This window comes from Amyelois transitella, chromosome 14 (genome assembly GCF_032362555.1).
Source record: "Amyelois transitella isolate CPQ chromosome 14, ilAmyTran1.1, whole genome shotgun sequence".
In the NCBI taxonomy this organism is placed as follows: Eukaryota; Metazoa; Arthropoda; class Insecta; order Lepidoptera; family Pyralidae; genus Amyelois; species Amyelois transitella.
Window position 1 is genome coordinate 4,123,298 of NC_083517.1, and position 24,121 is coordinate 4,147,418.

The 24,121-nt window shown below is 35.6% G+C and overlaps 1 protein-coding gene across 1 annotated transcript in view; it reads left to right on the forward strand.

Moving 5' to 3' along the window:
- The window catches only part of LOC106130852 (uncharacterized), a 49,713-nt gene that overhangs the window by 23,344 nt on the left and 2,248 nt on the right, over positions 1 to 24,121 (forward strand). Inside the window, exons 2-6 of the mRNA XM_060947813.1 lie at positions 18,186 to 18,314; positions 18,727 to 19,162; positions 19,368 to 19,642; positions 21,950 to 22,048; positions 22,233 to 22,631. Coding sequence (XP_060803796.1) covers positions 18,186 to 18,314; positions 18,727 to 19,162; positions 19,368 to 19,642; positions 21,950 to 22,048; positions 22,233 to 22,631 — 1,338 coding nt within the window. The remainder of the gene's footprint in view (positions 1 to 18,185; positions 18,315 to 18,726; positions 19,163 to 19,367; positions 19,643 to 21,949; positions 22,049 to 22,232; positions 22,632 to 24,121) is intronic.

Below are 24,121 nucleotides of genomic sequence, written 5' to 3' on the forward strand. Positions count from 1 at the left end.
AATTTTTGTACTCCACCTAAAACTATCTTAGGTTTTATATTTTTTATCTTTTTGTTACAGAAAAAAAATCTTATCATGTTTAATGCAATATTTAGAAAGGTATTGTGGTCAGTGGGACTATTATTTGTATGAAAACAAGACAGAGTTTTTGTGGCCAAATGAGCTATCCCAATATCTGTATACAAAATACAATAAGTTTTTAAGGTTTTTTTTGTGGTTTTGAGCATTTGATCACGTTAAAAGTATAATACACACATTAAAAATCCCCGAAAAGCGGAGGTGTCTATCAGGCAACGTTAAAACTTTTAAAATCTTCAGCATGACACGTTTAACTTTCATGCATGTCATATTTAAATGAAAGTGAGAGAGAGTGCAGTCGTTGATGTAAAGGGGAAATAAACAGGCAGCCATTCTGCTCCTGTGACGATAGCATTTCTTGGAGAAGTATCCTATTGCTTACTGAGTTTAGATAGTCTGATCAGTCTCCTGTTTAAATCCCTGTTAATAACCCTTTATATCAATCCATTATACTTAACACTCCTAATGTAATACCAATCTATGAAATTACAAATTATAACCCATACTACTCTTAAAGTGATTTCTCTTGTGACTAGTTGTTTTGAAGTTTCAAACTTTTATTGTGAATGGCGACCTTGTATCTGACTGACATTGGGCGCATTGATTTGAAATGGCATTTTCTGGCCAGCGGGACAATAAATTCTGCAACTTGTGTGTCAGGACGACAACCGCCAAATTTTTGCTCCAAATAACTTTTATTAGGTATAATGATATTTAATTTAGATTTATGATATGATTTTTGTTATACCAGACTGAGCATTTCTTCACAGCAATTTTATTTTTTACCCGCAATGTAAAGTTTTAACTTGAATCACACTCTGTTTTACAGAGTTTTAATCCACAATCTGTGATAAACGATCCGTGAACCATAGATTATTGCAGAGTTAACTTATTTGTATTACGAAGCCAGTTTCCGATTAGAGTTTGTTCAAAGCGCGTAACGCGGTTGGTGTTGTTTCAACGGCGCTTTCTATCAGTTATCTCTAGATCGCAGGCCTCGCCTCTTTGGTCTCGGTAGCCGATGCGAACTCGATTAGGGACCACTTGATTCAATGCTGTAAATCAAATAATCCGATTAGACGCCTTGTTACTTGGTTCAGTTCACCAGATTGTATATTCTAGGTCAGCTTTCAATATCAGCAATCAGATGTAAAATATTTTGTACTTGCTACTGGTTTGAATGTATTTTGATACCTCAAAGTCGCGTTATATGGCATCGGTTATCGTGTTTTATAGAATAATAATACCACCAGCGACCGCATGCGAATCACTGCGGTTGGTGCATTCGTCTCGAACGGACGACGACCTGGCATTTTCTAAGATTTATGAAATTACTTAGAGTAACTGTTTATTTCAAACTACCATGTAACATTTCTTGCATAGAAATGCAATTTGTTTGCATAAATATTGTTAGTGGATTGAATAATTTTACTAATTTCTTATTTCGGCTGAATGTAACATATTGAAATTTATGTCTATATATACTGGTTTTTATTTTGCATAATATCATAGCATAAGGAAGTGCAGTGAATCCCTGTGGGGTATAAATTATGTCACACAAAGCGGCAAAAATCAGTTGACGCGTCAACAAAAATAGAAAGTGTCAAATGCTTCGCACTCGTGAGCATGTGAACCGAATGGTTAATTCTTGTTTGGCGCAATCGGGATGCATTTGTTTAATATAGGTACATATAATCACCATGTATTGATCATTTACGGGAAAAACAGAGCCAACAGTCCCGAAAAGACAGCAAGGCCACGTTCAGCTATATGGCTCAATGATGGAATTGAGACTGAAATAGTGACTGAGTTTGCTAGATCGTCCGACCTATAAGATGAATTCCAGCTTTTTGTTCATTGTTAATGTTATTTATTTTCTATGAAATTATGGTCCATTGAACGAACACACTAGAATCGCCCCACGCTAAGGTTGCTTCACGGTGTGGTGGTCACGGTCCATAATAAATATTTGGCCTTGAAAGTTGAAGTAGAGAATTAAGTAAAATATAACACTATTACATATCAGCTAAAACTCTTGCAAAGAAAATATTTAAAAATAAAATCATTCAAGCTTTTTCTTGATTATAAGATCCCGACCACCCCAGCCGATATCACCTTTTATTGTCTACTCGTTTTAGTAGATAGGTACTAATACTTATAGACTTTACAGTACTAGAAAAATTATTTCCTTATATCTCTTAAGTGTAAGCTATGAAACTGTAGCTATCACCTAAGGCGACAACTGTGTAGTCGGATTAAGTAATTCGTTATTGCACATAGAGTAATGATTTCTGTCGTGAAGGGAGTTTCAATTGGATATTGGCGGACAAGTCACGTTCCGTTGCGCAGCCGAGGATACTTCTCATGCAGAACGGACGTAGGACTATTCTGCGATTCATGGAACCAAACAAACAAATTCAATGAATTATATATGGTAAATTAACAAAATTCTATCGCGCATGACTGGTTAGAAATAAAATATTTTTCAGCAAAAACGTAATATTATTCAAAGCTGTTAAAAAATCCATATAGGTACCTCGCTATTAATCTGTAAATATCGTAGTCAAGTCAGGAGTTATTGTTTTTCATGAACAGTTATTGTTTGCTTTGCACACGTTTGTTTGCCCACAGCGAACAATGCGCTGCGTCAAAAACATATTGTTCAATAGAAGAGTTCAATCTAGCTAGGGCACGACCGAATATTTCAGTAACTTTTATTTAAATCAATTTATTAAAAAAAAAATATTATTTACAAACCTATTTCCTAACTGGTAAATAGATTTACCTATCCATTGAACAACACCTTAGTCCCTTCATAATTTCGAGATTAAGATAATTTTGATTGAGTGATGCATGATCTTTCAAAGACAACGATATAGGAAATAAAAATTTAATTAATGCAACGACGTAATAGCCATTAAATGACTTTGCAATAATATAGCTTTTGTTAATGGAAACGGATAAAATAATTCAAATGGTCAAACGTGCTTGAAGATTGCTCACTATAGCTCGGGAGATTGCGTCATGGTCCTAGATTACGTTTATTAAAATAATAACCGGAAATGTATTTCCATTATATAAAGTAGATATATCAAAATACTATAATAGAGCAATGATGCAAACCATCCCAACATTTAGCAACCCTATAGCCGCAATCAATTTAAGTATGCTGCGCGGTCACCGCACCAAATAATTATAGCAAATACTCACATGCACTGCAAACAAGTTTTTAAGTTACTTGACTTGTTTTTGCACAGAAACAATTTGAAAATAATTCTAAGAGTTCTCATTTGTTTGGTTCTTGGTGTGATTTCAAGTTGAACGTTGAACTTTAAAAAGACGATATTCTAACTTGTCTTCGCTGCAAGTTCATGTTCAATCACGTTTATTTAAATTATTTTATCGTTTTTTTGCATATAATAATTCGTGTCATAACTTTTAGTGACTAATAATTTTCTTTCTTTTTCAGGTAAGGAGATATGGTATAAATTCTCTTTTAGTGAGTACGAAATAAACATACAAAGAAAATTTTAAGACATTTTGACCATCTTAAATATTGTTAAATACTTGTTTATGTCAACATTCATGTATATTTTACCTTTTTATTTTGCTCAAAAAAAGAACATTTAAAAGTTATAAATTTAAATAGCCAAATAATTTTTTTTCTTATTCGAAGTGACAGTGGTTTATTCATATTTCATAATTTATGTTTAAATTTTTATACTCCATACGGAAATGTTTAAATAGCTCAAGAAATTATATTAAAAACAGTAAATAAAAATAAGTAAAATAAATTAAAAAGTTCACTGGGTTTCTTCAAGTTTCCATTTTCAAATTTTGACCTGATGATTATTTGATCACCTAGAAATAAATCGTTTCGACCAAAAATGTATCATCCGAATCGGTCTATAAATAAATATATACAGGAAAAATTACACATATTGAGTTAGCCTCGAAGTAAGTTTGAGACTTGTACTACGTAACAAACAAGAACATAACAATTGCAAAAGAATTGAAAACTACCTCTTATTTTATGTCTTTTGGAAAATCACACTTGACACATCAAGATCTTACCGTCTTGTTGTGGCGTCAAGCCCATAATTCAATTACCACCCACAACACATAAATGGGTTAGTGGCTCGGCTTCCCAGTCTCTGCAGCCGACGTCATTATCCACATTATTGTAGTTGCAGCTTGTTTTTTATCACTGTTTAATAAAAAAGGCCAAATGGTTGTTTTAAGAAGCCAGGACTTCTGGTATTTTACGCTTATTTTTATTTAGAAAAATAGCTTATTTCTCAAAATTGCAGTAAAATTTCCTTTGAGGGACTGCACTGTTTTCATACATGACCGGAAGTAAAATTGTAGTGAAAGTAAACAGCATATAATTGTCCTACGTGCTATTTTCAGCCATATAATATGTTACGTATTAATCATTTTCAATTGATATGGTATGATATCATATCATGGTTACCTGCGTGACTCATCACATTCGTGAAACGATGTGAAGCGTACGATTTGGATTCGATACTGCATGCATTGGATGCTGCTCTCGAATTACTCAAATAACTTTCTATGCTTCGAGAGAAACTGCCACAAATGTCTATGATATCTCGCTTATTTAATCAACGGAACGAAATCAAGTGTGTTACTTACCGATACTATTCTGTTATCGTATCATGCTAATGTATTTCTGTCACGTGTTTCTATATTGTACTCCATTGTGTTAACACAAAGTTGTAACTAATAATAGAGCAATGAATCGATCGGCTTGTTACAGAATGATTAATAACGTCTTAAACTGTAATTTAAGAACACCATGAGTGTCACCGTCTCATTTTTGATGACGTATTTGGTAGCGATTCGCGTTATCAGCGATTGCTGGATTTGTATTAATATTTTTGTAAGATCACTACTTTTATTTAGAAGATCGATATGATTTTATACGAAATCATTCCTGTAGTCTTTTCCAGCCTATATTCAAATTATTTTTCCTCTTTTGTAATACTTAAACCGTGAATCAAGTGAAAAACAAGTGAGGTTTTTCGGCGGATGTCACGGTTATTTGATGCAAAAAGGTATTAAGGCCACGTTCGGACATGCTAGCATTTGTCATCGTCGTTGTTCCAATTTGTCACACTATTAACTGATAGATTTTTCTGGATTTTAACGAAAGAGTGGTTTAAGCAGTGCTTGCGAATTTGAATCTTATCATGACACATACTTGCATGCATCGTTTTTTTATAATCAATTTCATCATTAGTTCTCAAACATTCATGAATAATTTTGTGATAACGATGTTACCATCACACACGTGCTTATTTTTAACAATAGTTCTAAACAATATTTGATAGACAAGTATCGTATCGTAATTTTGAACCTGTTTGTCAATCGTTATTACCTGATATGAACATCGCATTAATATTAAAATTGTAAGCTGAAACACAGCACGGATTTTGCTAAAGTTTGGGGTTATGTAAAATTATGATATTACTGGGTGATTTCTGCCCAAGGAAATGTACTACATATCATCTGTGGTGAATGGAGCTTTGCATGCCTTTATGAGCAGTCAGAAACTATCCAAAAAGGCTCGACTGGCTGTGCACAGGGGCGTGTTGGTCCCGACATTAATGTATGGGAGTGAAAGTTGGGTATGGCAAAAGAAGCATGAAAGCAGAATAAATGCAGTGGAAATGAGAGCGTTAAGGAGTATGATGGGTGTGAAATTGAGTGACAGGATAAGGAACAGCGTGATAAGGGAATGTTGTGATGTGAAAGAAGATGTAGTTACAGGAATAGAAAAGGGTATGTTAAGATGGTTCGGTCATGTGGAGAGGATGAATGAAAGCAGGTTGACTAAGCAGATATACAAGGAGAGTGTGGAGGGAAAGGTCGGAGTGGGAAGACCTAGACGAACGTATCTTGATCAAATTAAGGACGTCCTGGTAAAGGGTCAGGTCAAAAGTACCCGAAACCGCCGAGCTTGTATGAAGAGAGTTATGAATGTGGACGAAGCGAAAGAAGTATGCAGAGATCGTGGCAAGTGGAAAGAGGTAGTCTCTGCCTACCCCTCCGGGAAAGAGGCGTGATTTTATGTATGTATGTGTATGTATGTATCATCTGTAAAATGGGAATAAAAAAGACAAAGCACGAAAAATTAATACATAAAATTTTCCAAAAAATTCCCCTGTTATATTCATTATTGTATAACTGGTAACTGAAACCCATAATCATCTAACTGGTGAATAACAAAATCACCCACCATAGAACCAATTGTCAGTCCAGGTCCCCAAGCTGTGACGTCACAACAGTATGCGCTGGCGCTGCGGAGCGTGACGCGGCTTCCGCTGTCGTTTCCGCCTTCACGAATTATATGAACTGTTCATTTGGATTTCCATAATAATGACTTATTTTTAACTTTATCCGTTTCTTATACGGAGGTAGTAGTTGATAATATGACACAATCGTAAATTCTGTGTGATGATTTTAATCGTTTTTGCCGTTTCATACTTGATTAACGAGTGTTTCAATAGGACGTTAGTTATTTCTCTGCCCCATTTGCCTTTTAAAATGCCACCATTATCACTACACCTACAGATTTTAATTACGAGTAGTTATGCTTTCTGTTACTACATGTACTTTAAACAAGACAACGAATCATTTTATTTTGATCCGTCTTGAAGAATTCCAAGAAAACTACTGTGTTACCAAGTCTTGCAACCGGCAAGCGAGTTGTGCAATTAAAGTGTGTTATGGTAACTGATTATTCATTTATATGGCCGTTAAAACGGGGAATCATATGAACTAACTGTAGTATTACTGCAACAACCTATTTTAACTACTACCTTATTTACTTTAACATTTGATTTGCGGGTTAAGACTCGTTATAGAAGTTTATCGTTTTCATCTTGGTTTTGTATTGGCCTGGCTTGGTTGATGAGCTAGCAACTTGACACTATTTGAATCTCAATTCTATCATGGTGCCAAACAGCTGAACGTGGCCTTTCAGTCTTTTCAACACTGTTGGCTCTGTATACCTCGCAAAGGATAAGTATAGACGTGACTTGTCTACGTATGTATGTAAATCTTGGTAGTTCTCGCTAAATGCGCCCATGGAATTATTATGAAAATTACTCTTATTATGAATCATAAACCGTACATATTATCAGTGTTGTTTAATTGTAGCTTGTCAAAGTCGATTACAAGTATGAAGTCGGCTAAGGAAGTTAATAGAAAGTAGACGTCGTCAGTAAATCCATTATCGGACCACAAGAAACCAGAGCCTGTCTGCCTGCCCAGGTGTACTGTTTCCAGTGACATATTGCCATGAGACACCGCCGATCTTATTACGCCGCGCTCATTAATTTACACGGCATTGTGCTGTTGTATCAGTGTTGTCTTATAAAGTTTGCTATAACATCCGGCAAATTCATGATTACTCTTTAGATTTGAACGAAATAAATAATTTGCCATTAAAATGTGATTCCGATCAGTTTTTATTTTCTATTATCTAAGTGCTATTTTTTTTATCTCTCCAAATTTCAATTAAAAAAAAAAATTCTAAATTTTTATTCATTACTATAGGATACTATTATATCGCTTAATAATTGTCAAAACGTATGGTTTGACAACATTGGTTGACGTCAAATAAATTACTTAAAAACTAAGTTTAATGCCGCTTCCAAGGCGTCAGTGCAGAAGAAGCGGTAACAAACTGCACTGCAGCATTTTCTTCAACAACGTCAACTTCACAATATTAATTAAACTTAGAATAGAATAATTAAATAAACAATCTTTTCAATACATTTTAACCTATGCAAAAGATCGTACTTTTAGAATCGTATCGTATAACCAGAATTATTCATTCTTATCTTTCCCGGATCGATAATGTAATGTTACGTTTATCAAGGAAATGGGAATTTAATGCACTTTACGATAACGTACCTACTCTGTATACATATTAAATCTGACACGAAAAACGAGGTAGTAGAAAGTGTTTCTTAACAGTTTCATATTGTCTGTCTATTCATGTCCGTAACCTTTATAAGACGTGTCATGCATTTAAAATTATTCAGCGCGCCGATTTTAATCCGACGCGCGCCAGCGATCTAGATCACATAAGTTTTTGAATCAGAGGCGTGAGTAGGATCTTGGTGAAAGTGTCCTACAACTCGGAACAATCGATTGTCTCTTTCGAGTGTCATTTAGAAATATTATAGGTATAGTTATCTCTCCGCGCTATGTAACGTTACAATGCACCCTGACTTTCCGACGAATTTAAATTTAACCGTATCCTAAAAATACTGCCCACGTGCGTCGAATTTTACACCGTCCGCGATTGTGGGAGGTGAAAGAGTTATGGTTGGAACTATAAAGCCGACCTACATTACTACTCATTTCCTTGTTTACAACACATATATGTTCGCCGGCAATACTTTATATGGCGATATTTTAAGATGTTTAATCTTTCTTGGGCTCATTTGAGTGGGCAAATTAACATAAACAATGTCGATAAACTCTCTCGTGTTTTAAAGTAGGTGACTTTCGTGTAAACTTTATTATTTATTTTGCTTATGTATATATAAGCAAAGTTTATACATATGTATTTTTATAAAAAAACTGATAGGCCTCGTTCAGCTGTTTATAACATGTACTGCACAAACTTTAATTTAATGAATTAACGTCAGACTGCCTTAAATTTAATTTTGTTTCGAGTGTAAGAAGTTGAAGTTAGGTAGAAGTTTGTTCGTTCAACAACTATAGCCACATTGTAGTATTGGCGGCTGAGCCATTTCCTTATTAGAGTTATACGTTCACACATTGAAGAATATGTTCACAATAGCAACAAATCTATTTTTGTTTAAGGGGGCACCGACCAATGGAGACTTCATTCATTTATGCGATGATTCATTGTCTACTCATACGTCAGTGCGGTTAAAATTTATAAAGGGCAGACAAAAGTGTCGATATAATAAATATTTTATTGAAAATGATTGATGATTACATTGATTTCATTAAGACTAAACTTGATGAACTTACAATCTAATTCAAGACGCAAGCAACAAATAACGCCACATGTTTAAATTTCAGCAGTATTATGGCATCCCGATATGAAGGAACTTTCAGGTCTTTAGTCTTTAATAAGTACTTTTATTGTACCCGATGTTTTCATTATAATTATGTGAATATGAACTAATAGAAAGTGTTTTCACATAAATAGCTATACAAAATTATGAAATTTTAAAGCACCTGTAAAGAACTTACTTGCGAGATATTTTAATATTAGTCCTCGCTCTCGCCTTTTACAAATCGTAAACATTACTACTACTTCTCAAGTACTTCAGAAAAGAGAAATCAATTTATGATTGTAAGTAGGTATTTCACCATGTAATACGACTTATTTAGTATTATAGCTGCAAGCTGTAATCAATCAATATATCAGCTATGAATTATCGAATGATTCAATTTATATTTATACTTTCTTTCCAGCTTTTAATAGAATATTCGAAAATCTTTTATGAATTTTGTTCATTGTCAAATATTACAGTCACCTCTTGCCGTGTCCTTGTTGATCTATTAACATATTTGGTTATTTATTTTTTTACATACATACATATAATCACGTCTATATCCCTTGCGGGATAGACAGAGCCAACAGTCTTGTAAAGACTAACAGGCCACGTTTAGCTGTTTGGCTTTAAGATGGAATTGAGATTCAAATAGTGACAGGTTGCTAGCCCATCGCCTAAAAGAAGAATCCCAAGTTTATAAGCCTACCCCTTAGTCGCCTTTTACTACGTCCATGGGAAATAGATGGAGTGGTCCTATTCTTTTTTCTATTCGTGCCGGAAACCACACGGCAATTATTTTTTTAGTTAAATTAAAAGTTCGCTTGGTCGCCCAGGTTAGGTACTTGAGCGTAAGATTAAAAATCATCTACATAACCATAGCGATGCTTAGTGTTCAAGTTCTAAAATGACTTCATCGGAACTAGTTGGGAAAGATTGTTGTAATTTATCTCTTACAGCGATTAGGCGATCTTATTGAACTGTAGTTCAGTTAACAGATAATTTTTAGGAATGTATGTATTTCCGATTATCCTAATAATCCCAACCCAGCACAACTACTGAAAGTTTAAACAGTGCCGTGTCATTAGCAACCAGTAGCAAAAAATACTAACGCGGTAGTTAATTTTCCATACATTACAATATACATAACACTTGTAATGTAATATAGATTAAAGCCAATGAGGAAATTCTCGTATCTCATCGATGGTCGTTAAACTTCCGGGAAGATATATTATTACCTATTTTCTTCTGTGTTGATAATGATTTTCCCGAATTGAGTAGGTGTTCTCTTTAAAAAGATAAATATTTTAATTTGCATATTGTTCTAAATCACGAAATGGGTCGAAAAGCTAGATGACCAAAAGATTTGACAGGATTATTGTCCTCAATATAAATCAGCGACGAACAATTGTGGAGGATTTTGTCTGTTACTCGTGAATGAAGGCGACAAATAACTAACAAATCGAACAAAGAATGCCTAGATTTTATTTAAAATTTAATTTAGTCCATATTATGCGACCACTGACAAACCAAATTTACGATAGGTGCTGAGTTGGCTAGTAAAAACAAATTAAAACTATAACAGTTTCGGACGGTCCGTGACTCAGTGTATAACACTCGCCGGATACTAGTGGCCGTAGCCTCAATACGCACAAGACCTCGAATTATAGCGTAATTGAGCCGATTTAGAATAATGTACTGGTTGAGCGATGAAAAATTGCTATACAAGTTGTTATTTTGACATATCCGTATCATACCCCGTCATTAGCATCATATTCTCATATATTACACACACATGGAACATAACAAAATCGTCGCATATTTATAAAAGAATAATTAATGTAAAGGAAACAAGAGAAATCTGTAGGATTGTATTGTAAGTGAAAATCCATAGTCTTTGTCTACGTGTGTGGTTGTATATATAGATATGTTTGTATCATTGGTGTATTGTTGGTTAATAATTATAGGAAATATTTAAGGCATAATGACCTCTTTAGTCGGTGTTTCCGTTGTATTGTGTGTAGTTAATTGGGATTAATTCGTTTCGCACGGTGCAATTCATCAGCGCAACGGCTGGTGGGTGCAACAATCGGTCACCCACGCCTGTTGAAACAATGAACCGTGAATGTCCCTAAATGTTCGCCGTGTTTGATGATCATCCTACGAGTTTCCTAATTTTGATGTTTATTTCTATTTATTATTTAATCGAAATTCAGAGATATTGACAAGTTGCTAGCTAAGGTTTCATAAGAGCCTTTGATTGACTCTCAAAACAAGTGCTGGCATTATTTTTCTTCGTTACCATACCAGCATGGAAGCATAATAATAACATGAAATATGGCGGCATACACAACCCATTGTTTAAATGACATAACTTTATGTTCTTTCTATTGTTTTATTCATATTTCTATATTATGCAATAGTGCAGGAAGGAAATTGTTGGCATTCATTGAAGCATTCGTTTACAATATGTGCTTGTTTCACGCACGACGGTTTGGTCGGCCGGAGTTTGCTCTGCATCGTCGGCATACAAGTTCCGTGTGCCCGATTCTTAACATTTTGGTTGAACCACGTGTAATTTTGTAACAAACTCTTCTACTACACGATACAACTGTAAGATACAATTTTAATTCCGCTTTTATTATCTTTGCAGCCATCAACAAGTTACGCCATATGTTACGAATACCTAATGGTAGAATGATGACTTTGAAATCCAACGCTGTAACTAATATTTGTATTATGCAAAGTTGTTTCATTATTAATGCTTATCTAGCAATGCTACCAGTCACTTGCCCTTCAAGGAGATATATAACTAAGCTATGTGCTTTTTTTCTAAGAAAAATGTATGGCGATCTTTGTTGATAATTTTTTTCATCAGTTATGATTTGTAGTATCGGTTCCTATTTTTCCAAACGGATTATCAGTAGGAAATAAGCTAAGTAAAATGTGTAAATCTTCTTATTTTATCCGAGGTAATTCTTAGTCAGTACTCTCAAGATTAAATCCTCATGGTTTCACGCGATTTTTCTCCGGTGCCGGTCTTGCAGTCTGTTTCACCACCATTTTAATACTGTTGTCTGGCCTTATATGCTGTGTTGCCTATAAGAGCCGTTCATGGACGATCTTTAAAAAAGATTAAATACATTGTTCCATTTGGCAACAATTCAACTATATTTATATCAATCATCGTAATGAGGTAATATTAATCTACCGGATAACATGTACCTCAATCATGTGTTATTTAAGCAAAGTATTCATTCGCTTAATAACCGACATTGTATAGCAATTTGCTTTTTGCTCCTGGTTTTATTCAGACTTTGTTTTGTTTCTTTTTTGCCTCAGAATAGTTGAAGATAATTCGTCTTAGAGTTTAATATGTCTTAATAACGGTTTATTATTATTGTATCATAAAAACTAAATCTGTTGTCAGACACTACACATACTAATCAAAAAGCTTATTTACCGTTCATCATATCAGTCGCCAGTTATAAATATGTATGTAGAAAGATAACTTAATATTTTGTTATTCGTTTAGTCTTCTTGCAACAATCGGGTCTGTGATTCCGTGTCAGACGCATCATTTTTGAGTGACGTGCCCCTAAAATGCATTTGTAATTTTGTTATGAAATCGAAATAACATTTATTCTTTTGTAAACGTAATCATTTAACACTGCGTACTTCAAATTTAACCTGTCGAATTTGTTAATTTTCATATCTATAAATTCTCAATGTTGTAAACAAACTAATATGTTCAATTTTCTATTACGCAAAGTGTTAGGTACGAGTACAACACCTTTGGGTCAATGGTGATTAGTTTTCTTCATCGTTCAATTTATCTCATTATTTCAGTGGATTTGTAATCTTCATTGTAAGCATTGGTATCTGTCAGCGTCCTTTTCTTCGAAACCTTTCTCATTTGGTACATTCATAACATATATATATAGTCACGTTTATTTCCCTTGCGGGGTAGAAAGACCCAACAGTCTTGAAAAACAGAAAGGCCACGTACAGCTGTTTGGCTTAATAATAGAATTGAGATTCAAATAGTGATAGGTTACTAGCCCATCGCCAACAAGAAGAACCCTACGTTTATTAGTCTTTCCGTTTGTCTTAGTGTATGTTGTAATCGTCGTATTACGAAAATTATTGTACTTAAATATTTTTAAATTTCTTCTCCAGCAGACATAAATATAAATGTTATTTATTTTTGCTTTAGTTCGTCGGCAATGTAATAAATTGTTTTAATAAAAAAAAAACGTACGTTAAATTTATACTCCAACTTTAATAAAAAAATATCACTTACTCGTTACAATCTACTACGATACAAATATTTGAAACAAATTTCTCCATCGAAGAAAAAAAGCACACTATCATCAGAGCTATTTAACTCGGTAATAACATTTGTTATAGGTATAGTAATATTGTGTATTGATGATAGACAGTGAACAGTTACTTCGGTAACAAGTATGTACGACTTCGTAAAAGAAAAACGATTAAGTACTCTAATTTACTAACGGTACGGTCGTGATGTGTGGAGCTTGAACTACGACGCATCAATCACAATTGTTTGTGTTTTTTTTAAGTATCGTTGGATTTAATAAAAATAAAGTAAGATTTATGACATGCTAATCCGTTGGAGAAGTATCACGATTTCAATTGAGTGTTTTGAAATATCTTTAGCCAAATTAATGATGATAAATGACGGAGTAATCGGTAAAATATTAGATTGAATTTCTATATATTTATTTTTATGTGACGTGAGTAAATATTTCGTTTTTCTTGGATGCCTGGATGCTTTCTTCTTTTTAATTTCTAGTCATGTAGGTTATACGCGAGAAAAATTGGTCTTAAGCTTTCGTCTGACATATATGTATTGTGATATTTTCATTTATTTTCTCAGTAGTACATACTTACTTCATCAAATATTTGAATATTTATTTATAATTGTTATTTATACACTTGGAATTCTTCTTTCAGACAGTCTCTCGCACGAGAGATATAGTCGTGATTATATGTATGTTTGTATCTTATTTTTTTATCGATACGGTGGTTGTTGATTCCGATGTACTTAACATTATTCTGAAATTATAGCGGGTGTTGCACTGTTGTGTCAATTCCGGATGGTTAAAAAATAATTAAATGTATTCTTAAGCGGGTAACTAACTAACAAAAATAACATAGTGTGCATAAATGGATACATTGTACTTGAAGAAAAATTAGAATGAAAATACAATGCACCGACGTTCATTCGTGTATTTTATTTATACATCATCCCATCAATTGTGCATTGTCAATATGTTTGCGTTTGATATCTTATCATGATCTATTGACCTCGTTCATCCCGGGTCCTCAACTCATATCTTTGTCTTTATCTGTTTCGCCTTTGTGTCATTTATCTGTTGTCAATAGCCATCAATCACTTCTCTTGTTATGTCTTACTTTAAAACACGAATGTTATTTTTAATTCCATCACTACTTAGGTTTAACTGAAGTAGAATCTTGTAAAGTAAAGTCTTGATCATTGCCCCATTTCTTGTTGACTTCTACGGGCTAGCGCCAGATGTCAGTTAGCGACACCTTAGGTCCTTCCGGTTTTCTGCATGCCTTTTTTTACTATCTTTATTAAAGTTTTAACTTGGTTTAAAATTTAAACCAAGTAAAAACCACACAGTTGCTTTCCTATGTCAAACAGAATTATTAACTTTTATTATAATAACTAGGTACTCTAGGCTATATTAGTTAACTTTCACGAGGTTTAAAGAATTAATAGTGCCGAAGGGTGTTAAATATTAGAGAGCCTTTGGTCCACAACGTAGGTATATAATAATTTCACAGATAATGACCCTTTGAATTGAGAGATGTTTTTCTTATTCATTCGTTTGATAAATTAACAATAACAATAACGATTTGACAACTATACCCACCTAAATATGTTAGCAGAATAAGATGATAATAATGTTCTGAAAAAGTTAATTTTGCTTTATAAATTATAAAAAATATACATTATCCTTTAACGTTAGTATTTATAAGATATTCAAGCTATGAAAGGTACCGGTCAGAAATATTTCGAAAGTGCCTAATTATGCATGAACTCATGCTAATCTTTATGCGTCAGTCATAATTTACATATTGTTGTCTCGAAGAGTGAAAATAAACAATCGGCAGATCCGGCAGCGTCATCTAATCATGTGAGTGGCTTAATGTCACCTCGCATTAGTGGATTGTTATAATAACACCGTGTAAAACGGCCTTGCTGACGCAACTGAAGAAAGTGAAACTAAAAATTGCTACCAAAACGTGGTCGCTTCGTTGGATAAAAAGCCTTTTTGCTGGTTTGTCAACAGCCAACCGGCATGCCACCCGGTAATTGCAGCACGCTTTCTCACAGCCATTGTGGACATAACAAGTTTCCAACTAATAATTGTAAACCCGCAATTTTTGCTAAGATTTTTGTTGGAATCACGCACCGGACACGGGCCGGAATTGCGTGTATGTTTTTACGTCCGTGCTAATTTTACGCGACGTAATTTTATAGGTGGACTACTAATACCTGTAATGATGTTGACATATGTTGATTAATCATGATGTAATGTGTTGATAGTTTCTTTTTGATTGACAACATCTTCATTGGCGACATCGAGGCATCAAGGTCAGTTTTGTTCTACTTGCAATATTAAGAAGCAGAATACTACATGATCATTATAATTTAGATAACGATATAGGAAAAATGGTTCATTTTTGTTACGAGATTCTAGTGTTCGTTCAAATCTAAAAATAAATACGAAGTTTATAATATTGCATGTGGAACGAAACGAAAATTGAACGTTAATCGATTATTTCCATTATTTTCCATATACGCAACCAATTGCTTACAAAATTATCCTACATAGCATAGACGTCTATATATATTGAGGCAATTTTTAATTGTTGTTATTTTTAATACAAAAAACATTAAAATTAACAACACAGAATAATATTTTTCTGGTTTAATAAGTTTAATAGTCCATAATGAACATTACTGCCTTCCTGATTGATTTCGATAGGTGCTTCGGATGTCAATAACTGCTGTTTCGGTTAGTTGGATAGTTTATTTTATTTGATTTAATTTCATTCTAGAAAGCCAGTGTAATTGTCTCCACTTCCAGTCGTTATAGATGCAACATTGGTCTTAGAATAAAAGGGTATAGAGAGTGATATTTCTAAAATTTTAGAGACCAAATAATACGTCCTGGTTCGCCCAGTCATTTTGAAATGAACTGTAGGTAATAGGAAAAAATAAATGCAACCAAATCAACAACCATGGGTTGGGTCTGGTTCACACGGGTAATGTCGTTCGTTGGTATATATATGTAATCCTAAAAAACAATTTGCAGCACAAATAATCGACAATGAGGCGTAAAAGATTAGGTATAAGTGATACCTATTCATAATCTCATTAATCAGACTTTTCCTTAGACAGCTTTTATACAAATTCAAAAGTTACATATTTATTTTACACAAACAAGCAGTGTTTACTAGTGTAGGAATGTTATCACATTCATAAAAATAATATGAGTTTATCATTATCACACATTCCACATTTTTCAATTTAATTCGTAAGGATAATCATGTGTTTTGTCGTCATCAACATACGAGTATTTGTTTAAAATTGATGGCGTCGTCAGAATGAAAAGAGGCCTTCTTTTCCAACTAAAAATGTAAATAGATTTTCAGAACTGTTATTCAATGAATAACAGTTAACAGTGATTCAGTTTTGATGGTCAGGATCAAACAATTTCGAATTAGTTTTCTAAAATCTTCGTGATATAAGTCTTATATAGCAAATATAAAAACAAAAATTGGTATCGTACATTCGTTATTGTCAAGATCAAATCATTAATTTATTTAATAGTTAAAAGAAGGAAGATTTTCGAGCATTGCGGAAAATAACTCGTTTAATCGGAAGATTGAAAGTGAAACAGTGGCGATTCTCGGTGCTCAATAGAAACTACACCTCAATCAAGGCAAGCGATCGATTTCCAATTTACCAGTGATATTATTTCTTGTAGTCGCTTCTCATTTCTGATGACGTCAATTGTATACTACGTAGTTCGTTACTTCTAGAATGAACTGCTTCATGTACTGTGAATTGCACAAAAACTTGGGTACCTGCTAGCAGTATCAGTATTATTACATAGGTTAATTCTTGTACATTTAAAGGATAGGCTTAGAATACATAATATATGATCAAGCCATTTTCCCGGATGTATAATCATTAAATAAATCTCTACATACTTATTTTGCTCCATCAATCAACAGCAAATCAGGTTCATTTTCTTTAAGTAGAACTGGGATTACATATTCTATTTCAAGTTAAATACCTATTAGATTTCACAACACGTGATGCTGACTACATTTACTTACTGAAACCGACGACAGTCCAAAGTGTACATAGAGTACATTAGCGAAGGAAAACAAAATGTCGTGGTGTTGCTTAGCGTAAAATTGAGTCTCGGTTGAGTGCGCGCGTCCGCTGTCTTTCTTCCTTTGCGACCATTGTCTCGTTGCATTATAAAACTATTGCCAAACCAGGCAAAAACAACACCACAACTTTTAAAGCTGTGTTCATGCCCAAATATGTTACAAGATTATTTTATGTTCATGTAGAGATCTTATAGATTGATAGTTAAAATGTCGACGTCTGCTGCTGCTAATATTGTTGATAAAACATTGGCGATATAATCAGCAATAAACTTCGTCAAACTTTACCAATTTATTAACATAATAAAAGAGGACACTGGTTAACTGAAATGTCAAACAGCTTAAACCGCTACAGGTCAAGAAATTTAAAATGTTGCATGTAGATTCATGTGATCTCGGGTGTAATAAGAGAGATTTATCCAAAATTTCAGAATTTGAAGGAATTCCAAGTTTTACTTGTAACACGTAACTTTGTGACTGCAATTGTTTTAATTAAAAGCAGCGTTAAATTGACGCCTTTGTATGCATGTCATGATTGCATTTTTCTGTAGTGTTAACTACTATTGTTATTGTTTTCAGACGGGCGGTGCCGACAGCGCCAGCGGAGGCTCCGGCGGGTCGGGCATGGAGTGCATGCAACTGCGCTCGCCGCCCGGACCTTTCCACTACCTGATATCGGAGCAAGCTAAGTCCCTCGTCGCATTACAGGTCAGTAACTAACCTAACTACTTTATTTCTTAACCTAACCTTTTAAATTGTTTCTTTGGTTCTGGAGTCAGCAGTAAATAAATATGAAATAGAGATAGCCGGCTCACATGACTCCAGATTTCTAAGATTTTGTACATGAATGATAATATCAATGCAAGTTTTTCATTAGCTGACTAATTTTGTTTTCCTATTAGAAGCTTTCTGTTTAATCTATTAAGTTCGAGCTCTGTGGTCCGTCGAATCTTCTGTCTTCATGCACTTCACACAGAAGATGCGTCGGCAATAATAAATTATTTTGCTCGTCTTATCCTTTCGTTTATTTTTTTTTATTTCTCCATCTTCTGTATTCCTATATTTATTAATTTTTGCATAAAACTAGTTAATTAGCAAAAAAAAAATTAAAACTCCACAGGAACTTCAGAATGAGGTCGGCGCTCTCCTCGAGTTCCGCGACCTCGTCATCGAGACATTCCCGAACCTGCGCTCAAAGATGGCACCTTCCACGCCCGCCAGCGACACTCGCCGGGACTGGGAGCCAGGGGTGCGGGTGCGGCGGAAACTCGCCGGCGGAGGCGGAGACGCCACCAGAACGAAACCACAGCCATCCGTTCAAGACTCGGGGTTTAGTACTGAGACCTCCTGCGGGAAAGACGCCCATTCCTCATCTGCATCGGCGTCAGCATCGACTTCCCGCACTAGACCCTTGGAGGACGACCTCTGGGCGTTACTCGATGTCATCCAAAGGAAAGGCGTGCGGTTACGAGATGAGGCGGAGCTGTTGCGAGGGGAACTCGATGAGAGACCTTCTGGTGATACAGCTGAAGAGTCTTTTGCGAGGGCGTTATCAGGTAAGATTTAACGTGAGAACCGTCGATGAGACTTTTTTAACGAAGGTTCGAAGGCAAAATTTGATTTCTGTTTGCTGTTCTATGTAAGTCTGGTTTTTTAATGTAAAGTTAATCTTGTCTACGTACCAGTCTTTCTCATATCGAAAATTATAATCTATACGTTTGTTTTCTGCTCTTTATCACAAGTATCCAAAATTGACATCAGGTGGATGTGCAGACTGCGGGGACATCCAAAGGTTGCGATGCGAGCGAGACGCCTTGCTGGCGCGGGCCGCGCAACTGGAGGCGGAGGTGGCCGCCAGCCCCGCGCCCGCGCCGGCCGCGTCGTCGCCGCTGGGCCGGCTGGACTCCGCTCTCGACACGCCGTCGCGGCCGCCGCGCGTCGCAACACCAGACTCCAAGAAGTTCGCGGCGATTCTACTAGAGAGCAATCCCGTGGAACTTCAGCGGCAGTTGCTCACTTCCACCGTTCAGAATCAGGTATGTTTGGCGCATTTTTTTTTTCACTGTGTCAGCTCATGTTGCTACCGATAGTATCTATTATAAAACCGGGACAAAGGAAAAATGAAATTGAAATTATGGTTTGAATGCTGTATTGTCATTATGCTAGTAAGATTGCGTCAAATTACGCAAACATCGCAATTCCCATCGATTCGTTAAGCGACAAAAAGGTATCACAGTGCGAAACCTATTACTTCTACAAACAGTTTTGTAGACGTTGCTTAAATTAACAAAACCTTTTACATGTTACGTATAGACACGTCTAAGGAAACAGCACAGCGGGAAAACAGTTGGAAAGAAACTTACATCATGACAATTAACACAGAGGGAATGAAAAAAGTGTGTCACAATTTTTTTTTTATGGAATTGCATGAGGTCGTTAATTTCAGAACAAGTGAGGTAACTAAGTACGTGCTGCTTGCCGAAAATCGTTTCTTTAACGAGGATAGTCTAATGCCGTGATGTAATCGTGGTTTCGGCAAAATTGCGCGGAACTGACGAAGAAGCAATGAAGTGTGGCCAAGCGCCATCATTAAGGTTGGTGCACACAACACCAGATGGGCAATACGCTAATGGTCTTCTATAGTCTCGTCACAACGGCCGCCCACGTTTTCAGCAAGCTGGTAATTGCATTTCCTTAGAATTACGTAGTCTCGCGTAAACAACGCCGGTGGGCTCTTTCTCAATTACACGAGGGATAATCTAATAATAAGCTTGACGGTACGATAACCTCATGCATTCTCTAATTGCTTTGAACTAAATAGTCAAATTGCGGAAAAACATAGATAACTGTTTTATTTCAGAACGTCCATTATTTTCATATAGTATACTAAGTTCTAGAGAGATAGTATAGATGAGTAAAATATTTTATTACATAAGGAAACTTAATTAATGCTCGCTTACTCTGGGTTATTATGCCCTAATTAAAAAATAATTAATAAGGTAAATAGATTTTTGCAGAAAGTAGTTTGTTATAAATAACAACGTGAAACTGGTAGCTAATTGTGTATATAAAATAAAATAATACGTGAAACCCATGTGCGAGTGAGAATATAAAACCTTGAATTTATGCGTACTTACTAAACCTAAAAGAAATGATTGCAGTTCTTAGATAATTGGTCTATAATCATCTAAGCTCAACAATCATTTCTAATTTAAAACCACGTCATAAACCTTGGCATATACTGATTGATTGCTAAGGATTTCCTTGTGTTTAGCTGTTAAAAATTACGTAAGTGCACTCAGATTGATTTGATTTTTAAGGTCATATCGCATTCTTTTAGTTCTTTTGTTTATGCAAATGTATGTGAATGTTTTTTTCTTTATTTTCTGAAGTTTATTGAAAAAGTAAGTAAGTTGTGACAAGATTCATGAGGTATATTTATGGTATACATTTTTTAAGGCTTGTTTCGTCTTAATTACAGTTTACTTCGATTTTGAAACAAAAACAATTGCTTTAAAAATGCCATGTTTTTCCTTACACTGAATTCTAAAAATACTTAAGTAAATTAGCTTGGCAACTGGTGTCTTCGTAGGCGTGGGCAAAAGTATATAATCCTACTTCAGCAGAGAATGACGTAATTTAAGACATTGAAAAGGCCAGCAAGTCTAATGAAATTGCAAATAAATGCATTTGGATTCTTTTTGTCCCGATTAAATCCGATTTTAAATGTTAATATAATGATATCAATGGCGGTTAACCAGTGTAAGCTATTAGAAAAGATTTTATTTTACTAACATTTGGTTGATTGGAGGTACCTAGTAAGTTTTTAGCCCCACCACCTATTTAATCGAATACGCAATTTTGACTTTGTGGCCAAGAATCATATTTTTGAAAATAAGCAAGAACAGTTGATCAATTTGTCTGCTTTCTAATTCCTACATAATACCGCGCTAACCCCCTATGGCTAAATTACAATGATTAATATTCATATTATTCAAATGGGTCGATTTACAGTTAGGATTTAATAATAAGCTTACTCAAACGTGTCTATAGAATGACATCAATGTTTTGGATGAAACATAATAAAATGAATGAAAGCAATAATTTCTTTACATATTTTTCCCGTAGATACGCTTTACCTCGTTGCTGTTCCTATTAAAGATTCATTCTTTTACTATCACGGTGACTATCAACTATATAAAATCAACATAATATAAAACAAATCTGTCTAGACAAATCATGTTTTGTAATTAAGAAATATGTGTATTTTGGTTATCATAATTCTGTGTACAATTTAAACGCTGGATTTGTTTTTAAAGCGTATGCAATATTATTTATTTCAGGTGTACTGTGATAGATTAAGACGCGCGGCAGCACATCGAACATTGCTGCTGGAAAGACTAGAGCGGGCGCGAGATCTGAACGAGGACCTTAAATTTAGGGTTTGTACAAACAAACACATTATATGGAAAATAGAATGAAATTATACTATTTAAGGGGTTATCAGAATGTCTAATGAGCTTGCAGTAGGTGGTCAGACCAGCTCTTAAAACAACGATATTTTTGTCTTGCGTTAACACGTCATTTAATGTAAAGGTTTACTAAGTACCCTCGATGTAATTGCAGCTCGAGGAGAAGAGTATAGAATTAGAAGGCGCTCGAGCTCGCGTGCGGCAGCTGGAGGGCAAGTCTCGCAGCGCCGAGAGCTTCGAGCGCAGCCGCGACGCGCACAGCAGCATGCGCGACATGGAGCCGCTGCCCATCCCCGACGGCGCCGACGACGACGAGGCGCGCATCTCCGAGACGCCGCGCCGCGGCCGCCCCAGCCGCATCCCGCTGCACACGGCGCACAAGGGCGCCGCGCCGCGCCCGCCCGCCGCCGCGCCGCCGCGCCCGCCGTCCGCGCTGTCGGCGCGCTCGGCCGCGTCGGCCCGCAGCCGCGCGTCGGCGCCGCCCGGCAGCCCGGGCCGCCGCGAGCCGGGCGCGGCGCCGGCGCGGCGCGCGGCCGCCGCTCACGACAACAAGGTGCGCGGCCGCCCCTTCTGGAGTACCTGGTTCTCTAAAGATTCCGGCTCGTAGCCGAGTGCTAAACCCTAAACCCACCGTGTGATCGTGCACTATGACTCGCTAACTGTCGTGACCCTATAATCTCATGTTGGTTTTGGTTGTAAGCGCGCGGGACGCGAGGCGCCGTGACCGCGAGCGGCCGCCGCGTCGCACATGCCATTATGTCGATCGTAAGTTTTGTTTTCGTTTTCGCTTTAGTTCTAGATCCTTGGTTTTACCATAGTATGGGTATTTACGATCATTGATAAAGCACATGCCTTATCTTTGCTTTCTTTCTATGTTGGAGGGTTACCGAATATATAAAAAGGAAGAAGAAATAAGATATAAACCTTGTCAATGTTCGTGAAGAGCTACGTAAATCCGATATAGTTTCTTATTTAGTAGATCGTTTCGGTGCGTAGTGCAGGAAGCATGCTCTTACTAATAACACGTTTGTTACTAATGATCATTAGAACAGAACACCTGTGATGGCTTAAAAATCCTTTACCTATAGTTTAACAATGTGCTGTCAAATATTGGTATACTTGTATTGTATACCTAATGGTATACATAATCTTAGTTATTGCATTTTGTAATCTTGATTTCAAAGGGGTTATTTTGTGCAGTAATTTAATTACTATATTCAACCCCGCATTATATAGCATGCTCTAATTTTTTTATTAATATAAGTTATTAATTATGAGATTTTTATGCCACACATACATAAAATACCCAAATACCTACTAATATCTTGTTGTTTGTAAGGGTTTCGTGAAACGGTATTGGCTGTTTGAAAATACGACTTAAATGAGTTCTTAATCTTTTTTATTTATATATTTATTGACCTTTTTAGTTTATTCAATTTTTCATTGTTTGGAATTCTTGCAACCTTTGCTGTTTATTTTCTATTTTTCCGTCGCATTATTTTTCTGCCAATGCCCTGCTCGAAACTCGTTGGAGTGGGTTACATTTATAAATTTGTTTTAAGTTTTTTCCTTCATTAAGTATAAATTATATTTCAAGTTTTAGAATCAATAGAAATCGCAATGATTACACAATGAAACTATGAACACATTTCAGGCCTGACCTTAATGGTAAGTGTAAAACAAAACATAATACATTATCACGTATTTGCCACTGGAGTTAATTAGAAACATCACTTTAGTTTGTGTTTATTTTGTTTGGCTCCTTATATTAATTTGTTTGACATAGTGGCATAATGGCAGATTGGCTAACCACGATGTAAACTTTAAAATACCCACGATGCTGTGCACAGTTGATCAAAACGAGTTTAGACGATTTTTGGTGCACAAATCACACTTTCTTGTGTTATGCCCTTCCGGGTAACGTAGTAAAAGTATAATTTTATACCTAATACTGAAATAAGGCTAACTAATGCTTCGGCTATTCCCACTGCTAACAGGCTTATTTTCCGCCTGATCTTAACTAAGCATATAATATCGGGGCTA